This window comes from Aotus nancymaae, unplaced genomic scaffold (genome assembly GCF_030222135.1).
Source record: "Aotus nancymaae isolate 86718 unplaced genomic scaffold, 86718_ANA_hifiasm-v0.15.2.pri h1tg000097l, whole genome shotgun sequence".
NCBI classification, from domain to species: Eukaryota; Metazoa; Chordata; class Mammalia; order Primates; family Aotidae; genus Aotus; species Aotus nancymaae.
The window spans coordinates 1,696,543-1,713,271 of record NW_026988512.1 but is presented as its reverse complement, the minus strand read 5'-3'; the positions used below and the strand labels follow the sequence as shown (position 1 = coordinate 1,713,271).

Here is a 16,729-nt window from a genome sequence, read left to right as displayed (position 1 = left end):
GGAACTTAGTTTTATGCTGTAATACAATACTAAGAACATTGTATAACTGCTTCAATTAGTGCTAATAAGTACTGTGCCTGCCCTATTTTTGTTATCCAATTATCTGAGAAAATGTGTGTATTTTTTAGTTAGGCTTTACCTAGTGGTTAAGCATATGCAACACATCTTTCAATATCTGAAGAAGTGAACAATAGGGAAAATAATTTAATCTGAGTTAAAAAGTGACAGCTCACAGTTCTAAAGAGATCATTGTGGAACTGCATTTTGTTTTTCACACATTGGTAATCTTGCTTAGAAAGTTAGATGTATGTTTGTAATAAATGTCATAATGATTATGAAATAGTAATTGAAGGGAATATTTTACTCGGATATTGCTATAAAATATTTAAATGAATATATGCAGAACTAATGGTTCAAACAAAAGATTTTAATTCCAGTCTTGAGACGTTAATTAAGCTGCTTCTTGGCTTTAGACTGTCCTTCTGTCCATATTTTATTGGAAGTATGTACTACTGGTTGTTTTACACATTTTCTAGTCTTTTTAGATGAACAGTAGGGGATGGAACTCAGATTACTTCCTTTAATGTTAATATATTGTTTTCAAATAAGATTCATGATTAGACATCTTACATATGCCATTAAATTGCAAAGTTAGGGAAAATATTTGAGGGGTGTGTGTGTTGTGTGTGAGGTATACAAACAATCTGTGTAATAGTGTTGTTTTTATTACTTTTCCTGATACATGTTTCCAAATTATATTCTTACACTATTTTTACATTTTCTTTAATGGCAATAAAAATACCTTTCTCTCCCATCTCCATTTTCGATGCTTTTCCTTAGAAGTTACGCCTTTGTTTTCCAGTTCTTGAGAATTGTGCACTAGAGAGGACAGAGTCCCCAGTTCCACACTTAGGTTGGCAGTCCTGCTTGCCTAGAATTAGAGTGATAGGTAATTGTGAGGAGTTTTGGTTGAAGTGAAAGCTTGTCATCTAATTCGCTCACAGAACTACAGTTTTAAAAGGATTACGTGAAAAGGAAGGCATTCTTTTGTGCTTCTCAGTTCAGATATAGCTGTTGCCACCTAGTGGTCCAAATAAAGCATGCAAGGCTTGTTTCCCCTAGGACGTTGAACTAGATAGAAACGGTTGAGTCCTGATTTTCAACACTTTTGAATTTTTTAACAAGGTGATTTATATTAACTTAGACAAAATAATACTTAGTGTTCAATACATATAAATTATGTATTCTTTCTGCAAATTTGTTTTATTAAAATAGTTTTTCAATTTTGTTCTCTTTTTTTGAAGGAATTTACCTTTGGAGTTATTCTTGGTTGTAGAAGAGGGGATTATTATTTTGGTGAATCCAGTTTTTTGGAGTGGCTGACGTATTTGTGATTTAGGTTATGTGTGATTCTTTAGGTTATTTGTTATCAAAGCGTGAAGGCCAAGCAGGGTCTCCAGAGAAACCGTTATCTGATCTGGGTCGTCTTTCCTACATGGCATATTGGAAAAGTGTAATATTGGAGTGCCTTTATCACCAAAATGACAAGCAGATCAGCATTAAGAAGTTAAGCAAGTTAACTGGAATCTGCCCTCAAGACATCACTTCCACACTCCACCACCTACGAATGCTGGACTTCCGTAGTGACCAGTGAGTATCACATCCTTTTGTATACCTTTGAAAGATAATTAGGTTGAAGTTTTTGGATCAGCCAGCCAGATTATTGATGAAAGGGCATTAATTAATATAAATGATGTACTTGGTGATGATGAGATATCATTTTCCTTTCTAGGATATTTTATTCGATTGTCTATATATACAGACTTCTTAAACTGAACTCTTTTTCTGGTGTATTCCTCCTAATTTTTGAATGTAAGCTACTGAATCTTTCACCATCTAGTATTGGGAGCTCTTTCATAATACAAGAAGTAACCACTTTAGAAACAGTGTCATTAAATGAAGTGTACATGGTAAATTTTCATATAAATGGCACAAAGTGAATATAGATTGAAAGGAAGAACAGACAGCTCACCATTCCCTAAAGTAGTAGAAAAAGGTCACAAAGAATGGAGGCAGTTGAGCCAAATAAATGGAGATAGGAAAGAGAGTGCAGAAAAGCAGGTGAACTTCTGGAGTGGGCCGTGTGAGACAGCAGGCAGTGAAAACAGCCTGTGGCCACGGCGAGAGCTAAGCGTTTGTCCTGCTTCACACTCTTGGCCATCTCATGTGGTAGGTCATTTCCACATTCCATCTTCCCAGGCAGGCTGTCTTTGCATTGCCCATCATCTTCTACAGGCTTTACCAGGGGTTCTCATCTCCACATTCATTTTTATGTGCATCTTATACATTGTTGATTGCTATAAACTTTTCTCTGGTTCCAGATTTGTGATTATCCGCCGGGAAAAACTTATCCAGGATCACATGGCAAAGCTTCAGCTGAATTTGCGACCTGTAGATGTAGATCCAGAATGTTTGCGCTGGACTCCAGTCATAGTGTCCAACTCTGTGGTCTCGGAGGAGGAAGAAGAGGAGGCTGAGGAAGGAGAAAATGAAGAGCCACAATGCCAGGAAAGAGAATTAGAGATCAGTGTAAGGGCATGAATAGTCTCATTTTTGATGACAGAAGATATATTTTTGATTTCATGAGTATTTATGATAATGTATTATGATAGTCTTTCACAGAAAAGTAAATTCACGTTAGAATGTAAAGAGTTTTATTTCAGTGGTGGACCACGATTTCAGGAAGACTGAGCCTGCTTTACTTCTGTTTTTTAGCCCTGGGCAATTAGGAGACCATCAAGTTTCTTATAATGTGTTACTTATGACAAAAGTATTTCTTACCAGGGTGCCAATAAGCAGCTCAATTTTAAGCTGGATATTAGTTGAGAAATCTGAATTGAATCCAAATCCAACAGTTTTTTAAAAATGAAATGGAGGTTGGGTGTGGTGGCTCATGCCTATAATCTCAGTGCTTTAGGAGGCCCAGGCAGGAGGATTGCTTGAGACCAGGAGTTCAGGACAACCAGGGAAATGTAGTGAGACTCCATCTCTACAAACAAACAAACTAGGGAAATATAGTGAGACTCCAGCTCTACAAAAAACAAACAAACAAAACAAAATGAAATGGAGATAGATTTTCCTTAAGTAGAATATCAAGGAACTATTGTAAACTCATGTATGTTTTCTAATGGCGCAGCAAAACATCTCCTGCACGCACAGGTCTTTTTAGCTGTCAGAGGGTTGCTGGTGGACTGTACTCCATGTGTCATTGTCAGTGTTTGCCTTCATGTGATCATGCTTTTATAGCTCTTCTTTTTTAAGCAGTGCTTCATCCTTTCAACATCTATGTCCTCCTTTGATAAACATAAATCCCATGCCCCTCTTTAGTGCAGTTTAATTTTCAAAATAAATATTCAGAATAAAAGTAAATTTTTAAACTACGTAAATTTTCTTCATATTTCTCAAATGCCTCCTTCTTGCCCATGTCGCAAGATCCTGTCTCCTCCTCCCTGTTTATAAATTTTTATTTCACAGTCTCATTTAACATTTAAAAGAACAATAGTATTCACTTTGCTTATTGAGGATGGTATTGCAGAGAGGTTTGGAGCACAGGCTCTGGAGTCAGACTGCCTGGCTTTCTATCCCAGCGTCTTCACTTGCTCCTGAGTGACCTGGGGCAGAGTACTTATTTTTTGTACCCAATACACCTTATTTGTAAAGTGGAGATGTAGTGGTAATACTTCATATGATTATTGGGGAGATTAAATGAGTAATGCATATCCAGAATTTAAAACAGTGCTGAAACAGGAAATATTCATGTTAAATATTAAATAATTGATAATTTTGTTTTTAAAACTCAGTTTCCTTTTTTTCTCTCAGTACTTAAAAGGTCAGAAGAGATAAAGGTAAGCAAACAAGACTGAAAAATTAACCAGCATTGTTTTATTTTCTAAAATCAGGTGGGAAAGTCTGTGTGTCGTGAGGACAAAGAACAAGATTCTTACTCAGTAGAAAGTGAAAAGAAACCAGAAGTTATGGCTCCAGTCAGTTCTACACGTTTGAACAAACAAGTCCTTCCTCGTGATAGTCTTCCTGCAAATAGCCAGCCATCTCGGAGGGGCCGCTGGGGGAGGAAGAACAGAAAAACCCAGGAACGTTTTGGTGATAAAGATTCTAAACTGCTCTTGGAAGAGACGTCTTCAGCTCCTCAGGAACAATATGGAGAATGTGGGGAGAAATCAGAAGCCACCCAGGAACAATACACTGAAAGTGAAGAACAGCTGGTGGCCTCTCAGGAGCAGCCAAGCCAGGATGGGAAACCTGACCTTCCCAAAAGAAGACTCAGTGAAGGGGTTGAGCCCTGGCGAGGACAGCTCAAGAAAAGCCCTGAGGCTCTGAAGTGCAGACTAACAGAAGGAAATGAGAGGCTGCCCCGCCGCTACAGTGAGGGTGACAGGGCTGTCCTCAGGGGCTTCAGTGAGAGTAGCGAGGAGGAGGAAGAGCCAGAAAGCCCTCGGTCAAGCTCACCACCAATTCTCACAAAGCCCACGTTGAAGCGAAAGGTAACACATTTCTTTCCAGGTCTTCTCTTCCTCCAATTCCAGTTTATTAAATACCTTTTTGTTTTAGCTTACAGTTCTGAAAGAGTAAAGTTAGAAATTCGTAGTGTGTTGCTTTATAAACTTTAAGCCTTTATGTGTTGTAACTCGAGATCTTCGCAGTGAACATTTGAGATGTGCATGTGACTTCTTTGATTCATGGGAATTCACTGGGAAATCATAAGCTTATTTAAGGGCTCCACCTCTTGGGACGCAAACAAACTTCTTTTCAGCCTACTGGTTTGATTTCCAAATTATGACTTTTAGGAGCTTTAAAAATATTTTTAAAGTATGTACAGATTAGAAGAGTTGATATTAGAAAAGGAGACCAAAATATTACACAATTAATTGGAAAGTGAACATAGTGATGCCCTATATTTTGGGGAACTCAGTGCAGTCACTCATCGTGGGTGCTGCTATCTTCTCTGTGCCCTCCTCACTTCTCGCACATCCCTCCAGTGGTTTAACTTGGTCTCTCTTGCTTTAAAAATATTTTCTAAACTATATTCGATCATCTTGCAATTTCTGAATGATAGCCAATTAATTATTAAATAATGTATGATGATGATAATGAATTGTGTTAAGTTGTTTACCAGAAACATTCCAGGCTTTAAGCATTACCAGGAGGCAACCAGACTGAAGCGAGGCCGCTCCCTGGAAGAGCCACTCAGCTAGCTTCCAGCCAAAGCAGCAGCACAACCATTCTGTTTCTTTCCCTTCCTTACAGGGCCTTAAAAAGCAAGGCAGGATTTTTTTTTTTTTTAAAGAGAATAATATCTTCAGAGCTGTTTTACATTTGCAGAATTATTGCCAAGAAAGTACAGAGTTTGCGTATACCCCAGTCACTTTCCCCTATTATCAGTCCCTTGCATTGGTGTGGTACATCTATCACAGTTACTGAACTGATGTGGATACATCACTAACTAGACTTCATACTCTATTCAGACTTCCAGTTCTCCTTAATTTCCTTTTTCTCTTCCAGGATCCCACCCGGCATATCCCCTTACATTCAGTAGGTGTGTGTCTTTAGGTTCCTCTTGGTCATGGTAGTTTCTCAGAATTCCCTTAGTTTCCGTGGACTTCGCAGTTTTGAGAATGACTGGTCAGGCATTTTGTAGAAGATCCCTCATGATATTAGAATGGGATAATATATTCTTAAGAGGAAGACCATAGAGGTAAAAGGCCATTCTCATCACATAATTCAAGAGTACCTGCCAACATGTATCTATCAGTATGTATAGGGAAGCTGGGCATGGTGGTGCACTCTTATAATCCTAGCTATTTGGGAGACTTAGTCAGGAATATCACTTGAACTTGAGGCTATAGTGCGCGATGATTGAACCTGTAAATAGCCACTACACTCCAACCTGTGTGACATAGCAAGACCCCGTCTGTAAAAACAAAAAAAAAGTATCAAGTATGAGGATATTATCAATATGACTTTTCCTTGTTGAAGTTAACTTTGATGAGCTGGCTTAAGATGCTGTTTGTCAGGCGTCTAGTGCTGGAAGGAAGTCACTGTACACAGCCACACGAGATTCCTGCCCCCTCGGGGTGGAGGCTCAGCATAAGTTACTTGAATTTCTGCTTGGGAGATTTGTCCTTTCTCCCTCATCTGTTTGTTTATCCAAGCATTTATTTATATCATTATGGACCCAGATATTTACTCAATACTTCAATTGATAATCCAGTACTACTGCTTTTTAAAATTTGTTGCTCAGATTGTTCCAGCTTTGACCATTGGGAGCCTTTCGGTTTCACTCTTCTGTTTCTTTCCTTCCTGTTTTTCTCTCAGATGGGGTCTTACTCTGCCACCTAGGCTGAGGGACTACAGGAATGCACAATCACACCTGGCGAATTCTCGTATTTTTGATAGAGACAGGGTTTCACGATGTTGCTCAGGCTGGTCTTGAACTCCCAAGCTCAGGCAGTCCACCCTCCTCTGCCTCCAAGGTGCTGGGGTTACAGGTGTGAGCCACCACACCTGGCCTTCTGTGTTTCTTTAGCATAACATACTGTTGTTGTCATATTGAGGTCTTTTTGTTTTGTTTTAAGCATTTCCTTTCTGGCACTGCAAGATGCTTCAAGTTCATCTTGTATGTTTCATGCCCTAGTCCTAGAATCAGCCATTGCTCCAAGGATCAGGGCTATTTTAAATCTAATTTGAAAATTACATTCTCGATTAGGACTAGTAAGTTTGAAGTAGAGAAAAGTTGAGTATTGATTAACTCTGCTGTTCATTGCATGATCATGAAGAATAGATCTTTGCTATGCTAGCGTTTATATTGCCAATTAATAAAGTTAAACAAATTATGCTATTATATTAAAAAAAAAAACAGGCAGTTAGCTCACATACAGAGTCATTTTGAAGTTAATGAATACATGCATTTGACTGAATGTGTGAACTTAAGTCCTATAGCCTCTCTGACATCTGTAGAATGAAGGGATTGGATTAGATCATCTCTGGGGCTTCATCTGTTATTTTGATATTAATTGTATAGTTGAAGCTATTTGGTCGGCTCAGGGTGAAGTTGTGCTGAATGTGCCTAAATTTCAGTAACAGATTTATTTTGCTTTTGAAATATTTCACTGAGTGAGTACATTTCAACTCCATATTTCTACATTCCACAACTTTTTATGAGTAGTTCATGAAGATGGCATACAGCTTTACTGATAGTTCTCCTGACCTTCACGGTAGTGCTATAAGACAAAGTGTTTTTGTTTCTCTTTTGCTCCTAAGGAAGAGCTAAGGGATTAGCCTCTTGGTCATTTCAGTATTAAAATGGGCAACTCTCTAGGGTGCTAAATTCAACTGAACTATTAAGAGAATTATAATGTCTGCTCTTTGGAGATGGCTGCCGATTCTTTTACAAAGTTATACGCAGTTGTCTAACACCTTTGCATTTATAATAAGTATAGTATCTTAGTATAGTATTTTGAAGTAATATTCAGAATGTTTTTGGCAAACAGCATCCTCATTTTCTATGTACTAATTCTATTTGGTTTTAAAACTGTTTTCATTTTATTAATAGAAAAGATAGTGTTCATAACTGTAAATACTTGCTTTCTCTATTAAACAGAAACCATTTCTCCACCGAAGGAGGAGAGTCCGAAAGCGCAAACACCACAATAGCAGTGTAGTCACAGAAACTATTTCTGAGACCACTGAAGTGTTAGATGAACCTTTTGAAGATTCTGACTCTGAGAGGCCAATGCCAAGATTAGAACCCACATTTGAGATTGATGAAGAAGAGGAGGAAGAGGATGAAAATGAACTCTTCCCTAGAGGATACTTCCGCCGTTTGTCCTCGCAAGATGTACTCAGGTGTCAGTCCTCTTCTAAGAGGAAGTCTAAAGATGAAGAAGAAGATGAAGAGTCAGACGATGCTGACGGTATGTTATTTTATAGAACTCACTTACTGTGATTTACTGTCTTCAGATACACAGCAGTCTCAGTGACAGACACTTCAGCAAAAAGGCTGAAAAATGAACACACCCACTAAGCAAGAAAAGGAACACTTGGCAGTCTCTAAAAAGTTGTATTAAGTATATCTGTCCTCATTTTTAAATGTGTTTTCCCTTCAACTCAGAACCTGTATTAATTTGCCTCTGCAGAAAATATCTTACTATTAGGCAACTGTTCTTTTTTGCCTAATCCTTTCTAAGCCTTTATTAGACTCTTTAGTTAAAGGCGAGTTGGACTTAGCATCAGGAAGATGTAGTAACCCTTCACTAGAATGTGCATTCTCTAGACTTAGTCTGCTTTGTTTATTGCTATATGCTGAGTGCTTAAGCCAGGCGCTTAGTAAGTAGTGTTAAATGAGTGAATGCTAAGAAGAAAATTCTTCAGAAAGAGCAGATTCATATAAACCGGAAGTAGCTTCAGATCTGTTCAGGAGTCTTTCCTGAATCCTATCTGTAATACATCTTACCCAACTAGTAATAAATTTCTCACAAATGGTAACAATAACTCAAAATAGATTTTATAGTGTAGGTAAAAATTCAACTGTCTACTTTTAAAGTAGCCTAGTTGTCATTTCTTCTCTAGCAATGCTGAAACTAGGTTTGATATATATGAGCCAGGTCAGAAACTAGTCTTTTTCACCCTAGCCTAAAGTTTTACCAGTGTATCATGCCTCCTGCGTCTGCAGTGTGTTTGTCTCGCATGGGCGCAGAATGAGCTTTTTTACTTTGTTGGGTAAATTTGAAGAAATCTATTTGTCCAGTCTTGGTACATAAACCTTTAGCTTTCATGCATTAACTGGTTGAGCTCTTTCTTCCTCTTCTTTTTCTTCTTCTTCTTTTTTCTTCTCCTTCTTTTCTTCTTCTTCTTCCTTCTTCTTCTTCTTTCTTCTTCTCCTTCTCCTCCTTCCTCCTTCTCCTCCTCCTCCTTCCTCCTTCCTCCTCCTTCCTCCTCCTTCTCCTCCTCCTCCTCCTTCTCCTCCTTCCTCCTTCCTCCTTCTCCTCCTCCTCCTTCCTCCTTCCTCCTTCTCCTCCTTCCTCCTTCTCCTCCTCCTCCTTCCTCCTTCCTCCTTCTCCTTCCTCCTCCTCCTCCTCTTTCCTCCTTCTCCTCCTCCTCCTCCTTCCTCCTTCTCCTCCTTCCTCCTTCCTCCTTCTCCTCTTCCTCCTCCTTCCTCCTTCTCCTCCTCCTCTTTCCTCCTCCTCCTCCTCCTTCCTCCTTCTCCTCCTTCCTCCTTCTCCTCCTTCCTCCTTCCTCCTTCCTCCTTCCTCCTTCCTCCTTCTCCTCCTTCTCCTCCTCCTCCTTCCTCCTTCCTCCTCCTTCTCCTCCTCCTCCTCCTACCTCCTTCTCCTCCTCCTCCTCCTTCCTCCTTCCTCCCCCTTCTCCTTCTCCTCCTCCTTCCTCCTCCTCCTCCTTCCTCCTTCCTCCCCCTTCTCCTTCTCCTCCTCCTTCCTCCTCCTCCTCCTTCCTCCTTCCTCCTTCTCCTCATTCTCCTCCTTCCTCCTTCCTCCTTCTCCTCCTCCTCCTCCTTCCTCCTTCCTCCCCCTTCTCCTTCTCCTCCTCCTTCCTCCTCCTCCTCCTTCCTCCTTCCTCCTTCTCCTCATTCTCCTCCTTCCTCCTTCCTCCTTCCCCCTTCCTCCTCCTCCTTCCTCCTTCTCCTCCTCCTCCTTCTCCTCCTTCCTCCTTCTCCTCCTCCTTCCTCCTCCTTCCTTCTCCTTCCTCCTTCTCCTCCTCCTCTTTCCTCCTTCTCCTCCTCCTCCTCCTTCCTCCTTCTCCTCCTTCCTCCTTCTCCTCTTCCTCCTCCTTCCTCCTTCCTCCTTCTCCTCCTCCTCCTCCTTCTCCTCCTCCTCCTCCTTCCTCCTTCCTCCTCCTCCTCCTTCCTCCTTCCTCCTTCCTCCTCCTCCTCCTCCTTCTTCCTCCTTCCTCCTTCTCCTCCTTCTTCTTCTTCTTCTTTTTTTTTGTCATTTCAAGTCTAGAAGATAAACTTGTGTTTTCTTCATTCTCATATTTTCTATATAACAAATAGTTTTTTATTTTTTTTGACGTGGAGTCTCACTCTGTCACCCAGACTGGAGTGCAGTGGCACCATCTCAGCTCACTGCAACCTTCTCCTCCTGGGTTCAAGCAGTTCTCGTGCCTCAGTCTCCCAGGTAGCTAGTATTACAGGCACATGCCACCATGCCTGGCTAATTTTTGTATTTTTAGTAGAGACGGGGTTTCACCATGTTGGCCAGGCTAGTCTCAAACTCCTGACCTCAAGCAATCTGCCTGCCTTGGCCTCCCAAAGTGGTAGAATTACAGGCATGAGTCACCCAACACAGCCAGCAAATACTTTTAATATAGTGATAAGATGAATGAATTTTTTGCTCTATCATGAATGATTCTGCAAAGTTTAACTTGTTATGTTTTGAAATACATAACTATGAAACTAAAAGTTTATTTTGTAAATTTGGCATTTTACAGTCTCTCTTAGATCATTGTACACTGAAACAGTACTCGTACCCCCGATGAAGTTCCTGTTGACCTGTTTTTTCTGATGCAGCCATTTCCTTTGTTGACTTTCAAGTTACTACAAAATGTATCTTCTTAGCTACATTCTTACCCCTTCTTGTTCTTGTTCTTATCTTAGTAGTCTTATCCTTTAAAAATTAATGGGGAATGTGAGTGTACTTAATGCCACTGAACTTACACTTAGAAATGGTTAAGATTTTAAGTTTTATGTATAGTTTACCACCGTTTTTAAAAAATGCTAATAATATCAAATTTATTTCTAATGAATGTAATTGGTGCTTTAATTTTTTCTTGTTTGTCTAGTTCTAAATGTCAGTTCTTGTCTAGGACTAAATAAATGCTTTGCAGCTATTCCCATAAAAACACAACATTAATTGAACAACTTCTCACATACGATGGCTCAGTCATGGCCTGGAGTAATTAGCTCATCATACAACCTGAAGTAATGATTTGTGGAAACTAAGAAAATCAGAGAGATAACATAAATCACAAGCAGAAAAGAAAAGAGGAAATAAGCTGATTTGTAATTTTTAGTAGAGACAACTTGATAAAAGTCTGACTTACTACTTATTTGCATCTTTGTAGAGGTCATCTCCATTTTACAGATGAAGAAACCAAAACATGGAACAATTTCCCACAGCCATACAGCTGGTGATGGTAGTCTTGAATGGGTTGTCTTTTTTTGAGACACAGTCTCACTCTGTCACCCAGGTTGGAGTGCAGTGGTGCAATCTCGGCTCACTGCAACCTCCGCCACCCGGGTTCAAGTGATTCTCCTGCCTCAGCCTTCTGAGTAGCTAGGATTACAGGCGCATGCCACCACGCCCAGCTAATATTTTTGTTTGTTTTTAGTAGAGACAGGGTTTCACCATATTGGTCAGGCTGGTCTCGAACTCCTGATCTCGTGATCCGCCCGCCTCGGCCTTGCAAAGTTCTGGGATTACAGGTGTGAGCACCCGGCTGAATTGGTTCTAACTAGTGTCTGGTAACATCATGTTGACCAGGATTCTTTGATAGTTCTGCCAGTTCACTGTGTTACTTGGAATATGTCATTAATTAGTTTTATCTTCTATATTGTTTAAAATGAAGACTATCAGGAGTTAGTTTATACAAGTAATTGTTTATAAAGTCATTTCTGTTGTACATACTAGTCTCAGAAGAAGGAACTAGAAAAATATAAGACCTTGTAACCTGTCTTTATTTTTTTATCCTTCCTGTATAGACACTCCTATCCTAAAGCCAGTATCTCTCTTGCGAAAATGTGATGTGAAGAATTCTTCTCTTGAGCCAGATACATCCACACCTTTGAAAAAGAAAAAGGGATGGCCCAAAGGCAAGAGCCGCAAACCAATCCACTGGAAGAAAAGACCTGGTCGGAAACCAGGATTTAAGTTGAGTAGGGAAATCATGCCGGTTTCTACTCAAGCATGCATCATTGAGCCTGTCATCCCTCTTCCTAAAGCTGGACGTAAACCCAAGATCCAAGAGTGTGAAGAAACCGTTGAGCCAAAAGAAGACGTGCCCTTACCTGAGGAGAGGAAGGAGGAGGAGTTGCAGGCAGAGGCAGAAGAGGCTGAAGAGGGCGAGGAAGAGGACGCCGCCAGCAGTGAAGTGCCAGTAGCCTCTCCAGCAGAGAGCAGCAATAGTCCTGAGACCGAAGCCAAGGAGCCGGAGGTGGAGGAGGAAGAAGAGAAGCCCCGCATCTCAGAGGAGCAGAGGCAGTCAGAGGAGGAGCAGCAGGAACTGGAGGAGCCAGAGCCAGAGGAGGAGGAGGATGCGGCTGCAGAGACTGTCCAGAACGACGACCATGATGCCGATGATGAGGATGACGGCCACCTTGAGTCCACAAAGAAAAAGGAGTTGGAGGAACAGCCTGCGAGGGAAGATGTCAAGGAGGAACCTGGTGGTCAAGAGTCTTTTTTAGATGCTAATATGCAGAAAAATAGAGAAAAGATAAAGGATAAAGAGGAAACCGAGCCAGATTCTGAAGAGGAGCAGCCTTCCCATGACACATCCGTGCTGTCAGAGCCGATGCCTGGATCTGAGGACGACCACGAAGAAGACTCCCACACTAAGGAAGAGTTAATTGAATTAAAAGAGGAAGAAGAGATTCCTCATAGTGAACTGGATCTGGAAACTGTACAGGCAGTGCAGTCTTTGACTCAAGAAGAAAGCAACGAGCATGAGGGCGCCTACCAGGACTGTGAGGAAACTCTTGCTGCGTGTCAGACCCTGCAGAGTTACACCCAGGCTGATGAGGACCCGCAGATGTCCATGGTTGAAGACTGTCACGCATCGGAACATAACAGCCCTATCTCCTCTGTTCAGTCTCACCCCAGCCAGTCGGTCCGTTCGGTCAGCAGTCCCAACGTGCCTGCCCTTGAGAGTGGCTACACCCAGATCAGCCCAGAACAAGGATCCCTGTCCGCACCCTCTATGCAGAACATGGAGACCAGCCCCATGATGGATGTGCCTTCCGTTTCGGACCACTCTCAGCAGGTGGTGGACAGCGGCTTCAGTGACCTGGGCAGCATCGAGAGCACCACTGAGAACTATGAGAACCCGAGCAGTTACGATTCCACGATGGGCGGCAGCATCTGTGGGAACAGCTCTTCCCAGAGCAGCTGCTCCTATGGTGGGCTGTCATCCTCCAGCAGCCTCACCCAGAGCAGCTGTGTGGTCACTCAGCAGATGGCCAGCATGGGCAGCAGCTGTAGCATGATGCAGCAGAGCGGCGTCCAGCCTGCTGCCAACTGCGGCATCAAGTCACCTCAGAGCTGTGTGGTGGAGAGGCCTCCCAGCAACCAGCAGCAGCCGCCGCCGCCACCGCCTCCGCAGCAGCCGCAGCCGCCGCCGCCACAGCCACAGCCAGCACCCCAGCCTCCACCACCCCAGCAGCAGCCGCAGCCGCAGCAGCCGCAGCCTCAGCCCCAGCAGCCTCCGCCCCCACCCCCTCCCCAGCAGCAGCCCCCGCTGTCACAGTGTAGTATGAGTAACAGTTTCACCCCAGCTCCTATGATCATGGAGATACCGGAATCTGGAAGCACTGGGAACATAAGTATCTATGAGAGGATTCCAGGGGATTTTGGTGCCGGCAGCTACTCTCAACCATCAGCCACCTTCAGCCTAGCCAAGCTGCAGCAGCTGACCAACACCATTATGGACCCTCATGCCATGCCTTATAGCCATTCTCCTGCTGTGACTTCCTATGCAACCAGTGTTTCTCTGTCCAATACAGGACTGGCTCAGCTGGCTCCGTCTCATCCCTTAGCTGGGACTCCTCAAGCACAAGCCACCATGACACCACCCCCAAACTTGGCATCCACTACCATGAACCTCACGTCTCCTCTGCTCCAGTGCAACATGTCTGCCACCAACATTGGCATTCCTCACACGCAGAGATTGCAAGGGCAAATGCCAGTGAAGGGGCACATTTCCATCCGCTCCAAGTCCGCACCACTGCCCTCTGCGGCTGCTCACCAGCAGCAGCTGTATGGCCGCAGCCCATCAGCGGTTGCCATGCAGGCTGGTCCTCGTGCACTGGCTGTTCAGCGTGGCATGAACATGGGGGTTAATCTGATGCCTACCCCCGCTTATAATGTCAATTCCATGAATATGAACACCTTGAATGCCATGAACAGCTATCGAATGACACAGCCCATGATGAACAGCAGTTACCATAGTAACCCTGCCTACATGAACCAGACAGCACAGTATCCTATGCAGATGCAGATGGGAATGATGGGGAGCCAGGCCTATACCCAGCAGCCTATGCAGCCAAACCCTCATGGGAACATGATGTACACGGGCCCCTCCCATCACAGCTACATGAACGCTGCTGGTGTGCCCAAGCAGTCACTCAACGGGCCTTACATGAGAAGATGAGCAAGATGGACTTCAGTCAAAAACTTAAATATATATAAATAAAGGAAACTTTTATACTGACAAACCAGAGAAAAATGGACCTTTTTCCAGTTAAAATATTGCTGTAGATTTAGAGGAATTTTTCTTTGGTTTATTTTATTTTTTAGAAAACCTGATCTTCTCTTTTTTTGGGTTCATTTTGTTCTGGGTTTTGGTTTTCCTCGCAATCTTGAACATTTTACAGTAGAACTCATCTAAAAATGGATTTGGGGATGGGAAACATGCACAAAATCTTTTCATAATTAAAAAGAGCCTTACTTTCTTTACATACCACATGGACAGGATTTGTGTAAAAGTGAATTATCTTTATTTTAAAATGTATGTTTTCCCTCACTGTTTGCAGCTCCCAATGTTGTCATTTTTAAATGTTATATACATCTCAAGGGTTAGCCAGACCCTTTCCTCCAAACCCAACCTTTCATTTCCTACTTCATTCCAGCAGGAGGCACTTAGGGGAGACTCGGACGGGGACATGGAGAACAACCCAAGCTCCTTAAACTTATTGTTATTATTGTTAATATTATTATTATTATTAATAAAGTGAGGCAGGAAAATGCTTCTCCTTTTAAAATCCCCTCCACTCCCCCCGACACACACACCTCTTGAAACCCTTCCCCAAGAATGTTTCTTTATAGACAGACTTCATTGAAATCTTTGTTGTTCTTGAATCAAGTGTAATATAATTTTTTTCTTCTTTTTTAAAATATTCCCACTCAGCACTCAGAGACACAAAAATACTGTAAGTCTCAATTAACAGCAGAATCTCAGAGAAAAGCTGTTTGCAATCCAAATCCAGCCTTCGGAGGAATAGAGATGGTCAATTAACAATCAAAAAGAGGAGATTAACCTCTTGTTTTTTACCACCTGGTGAATCAGCCATAACGCGCACACACGCCACCCAGCCTCTCGTTTCTAGTATGTACTTTGAAATGCTAACTGAGGGTCTTGATGCTTGAGCCTTTGACTGATAAAACTCAAATAGCAGTCCCGAGTGATTCGCCTCTTAGGTTCTTTCATGAAATGGTGAATTACTGTACATTTTAGTGATTTGAAAAATAACTGACAAACCTTTGACACTGTTTATTTCATGTTGGAAGAGATGGCACAGATGTGTGTCAGCAGGGAGATCACGGTGTGAGTTTCATAGCTCCTTAAATAAGATACCTCTCGTTTTTGTTTGTCTTTTGAGATCCTGAGTTCATCCCCTCTGAATCAGAGTGCACACGCGCCTCTCCTGTGGGTGGCTAATGAGAAGAGGGGCAGACCGACCACCAGCACAGTAGGGCAGATCTGGACAGCAGGATGTTGGCAGGTCCATGTGTTGCTCCCAACTCCATTCTCTTTTCTCTCATGCAACCAGTTCGCCCATTCTCTTCCTATTACTTGCTCCAGGGATAGGTAAAAAATATATATATATATATATTCCATCATTAGAAGATGGAAACTATTATACCACTTGGTATGTGCAGTCAAATATCCAAAAGGGGGAAGTACTGCTTAAAGAAATATCTGTAAGCATTAAATTCTCTCCTTTATTTGTACATTTTATATAGATATTTTTAAAGTACTAATTAGGCATTAAATTTTTTCAAATGCACAGGTTTGTTGGTTTTTTTATACACTTTAATTGACTTTCTCAAGCGTGCTAGGTAGAAAAAGGCAGAATTCCACATCTTCCCACTCTCAGCTCTGAGCATGTGCAAGGCTGTGTAGGACCCAGTTTCTCTGTATATACTATTCCAGTTCCCAGTCATCTATGTAGAAAGTGCACTGTGCTGCCCTCGCCCGACATCTTCAGCTGTGTCATTGCTTCCTGGTTGGGGTGGGGACAGGGTGGGTCGGGAGGGAGGTATATTGGGAGGAGGGTGGGTCAAGGCAGAAGGAGAAGCTGTTGAAATGAGGGCCGTGAATTCGGTTTCTGTTGGTTTGCGGTTGTGTTTGATTTTGTTTGTTTCTTTGAAAAAAAAATTCAATCGGGCAGCTCCCTTTTCCACAAGCCTCTTTGTGACTGTAGAACTATTGTAGAAAAAAATGTTCTTTTCTATATTATAAAAAAAATTATCCAACACAGTAATATTGGTACCTGTCATTTTTTCACTTCTGTTTAAAAAAAATGTATTTTTAGCAAGATAACTTGGGTAATCTTCTAAAAAAGAAATTTAAAAACTCACTGTTAGTGACTTTGATGCCTTTTAAAATAAGAGCTTTTTCATTTCATTCCATCTTTAAAATTTTT

General features: G+C 41.9%; 1 protein-coding gene across 3 annotated transcripts in view; it reads left to right on the top strand.

Annotated features, from left to right (window-relative positions):
• The window catches only part of KAT6A (lysine acetyltransferase 6A), a 118,759-nt gene extending 102,423 nt beyond the window's left edge, over nucleotides 1–16,336 (top strand). For all 3 annotated transcript variants that reach the window (XM_064369997.1, XM_064369999.1, XM_064369996.1), the window contains 5 exons: nucleotides 1,419–1,650; nucleotides 2,382–2,589; nucleotides 3,960–4,562; nucleotides 7,679–7,991; nucleotides 11,792–16,336. In XM_064369997.1, coding sequence (XP_064226067.1) covers nucleotides 1,419–1,650; nucleotides 2,382–2,589; nucleotides 3,960–4,562; nucleotides 7,679–7,991; nucleotides 11,792–14,454 — 4,019 coding nt within the window. In that variant the 3' untranslated portion in view covers nucleotides 14,455–16,336. The remainder of the gene's footprint in view (nucleotides 1–1,418; nucleotides 1,651–2,381; nucleotides 2,590–3,959; nucleotides 4,563–7,678; nucleotides 7,992–11,791) is intronic.
• Nucleotides 16,337–16,729: the final 393 nt, after the last annotated feature.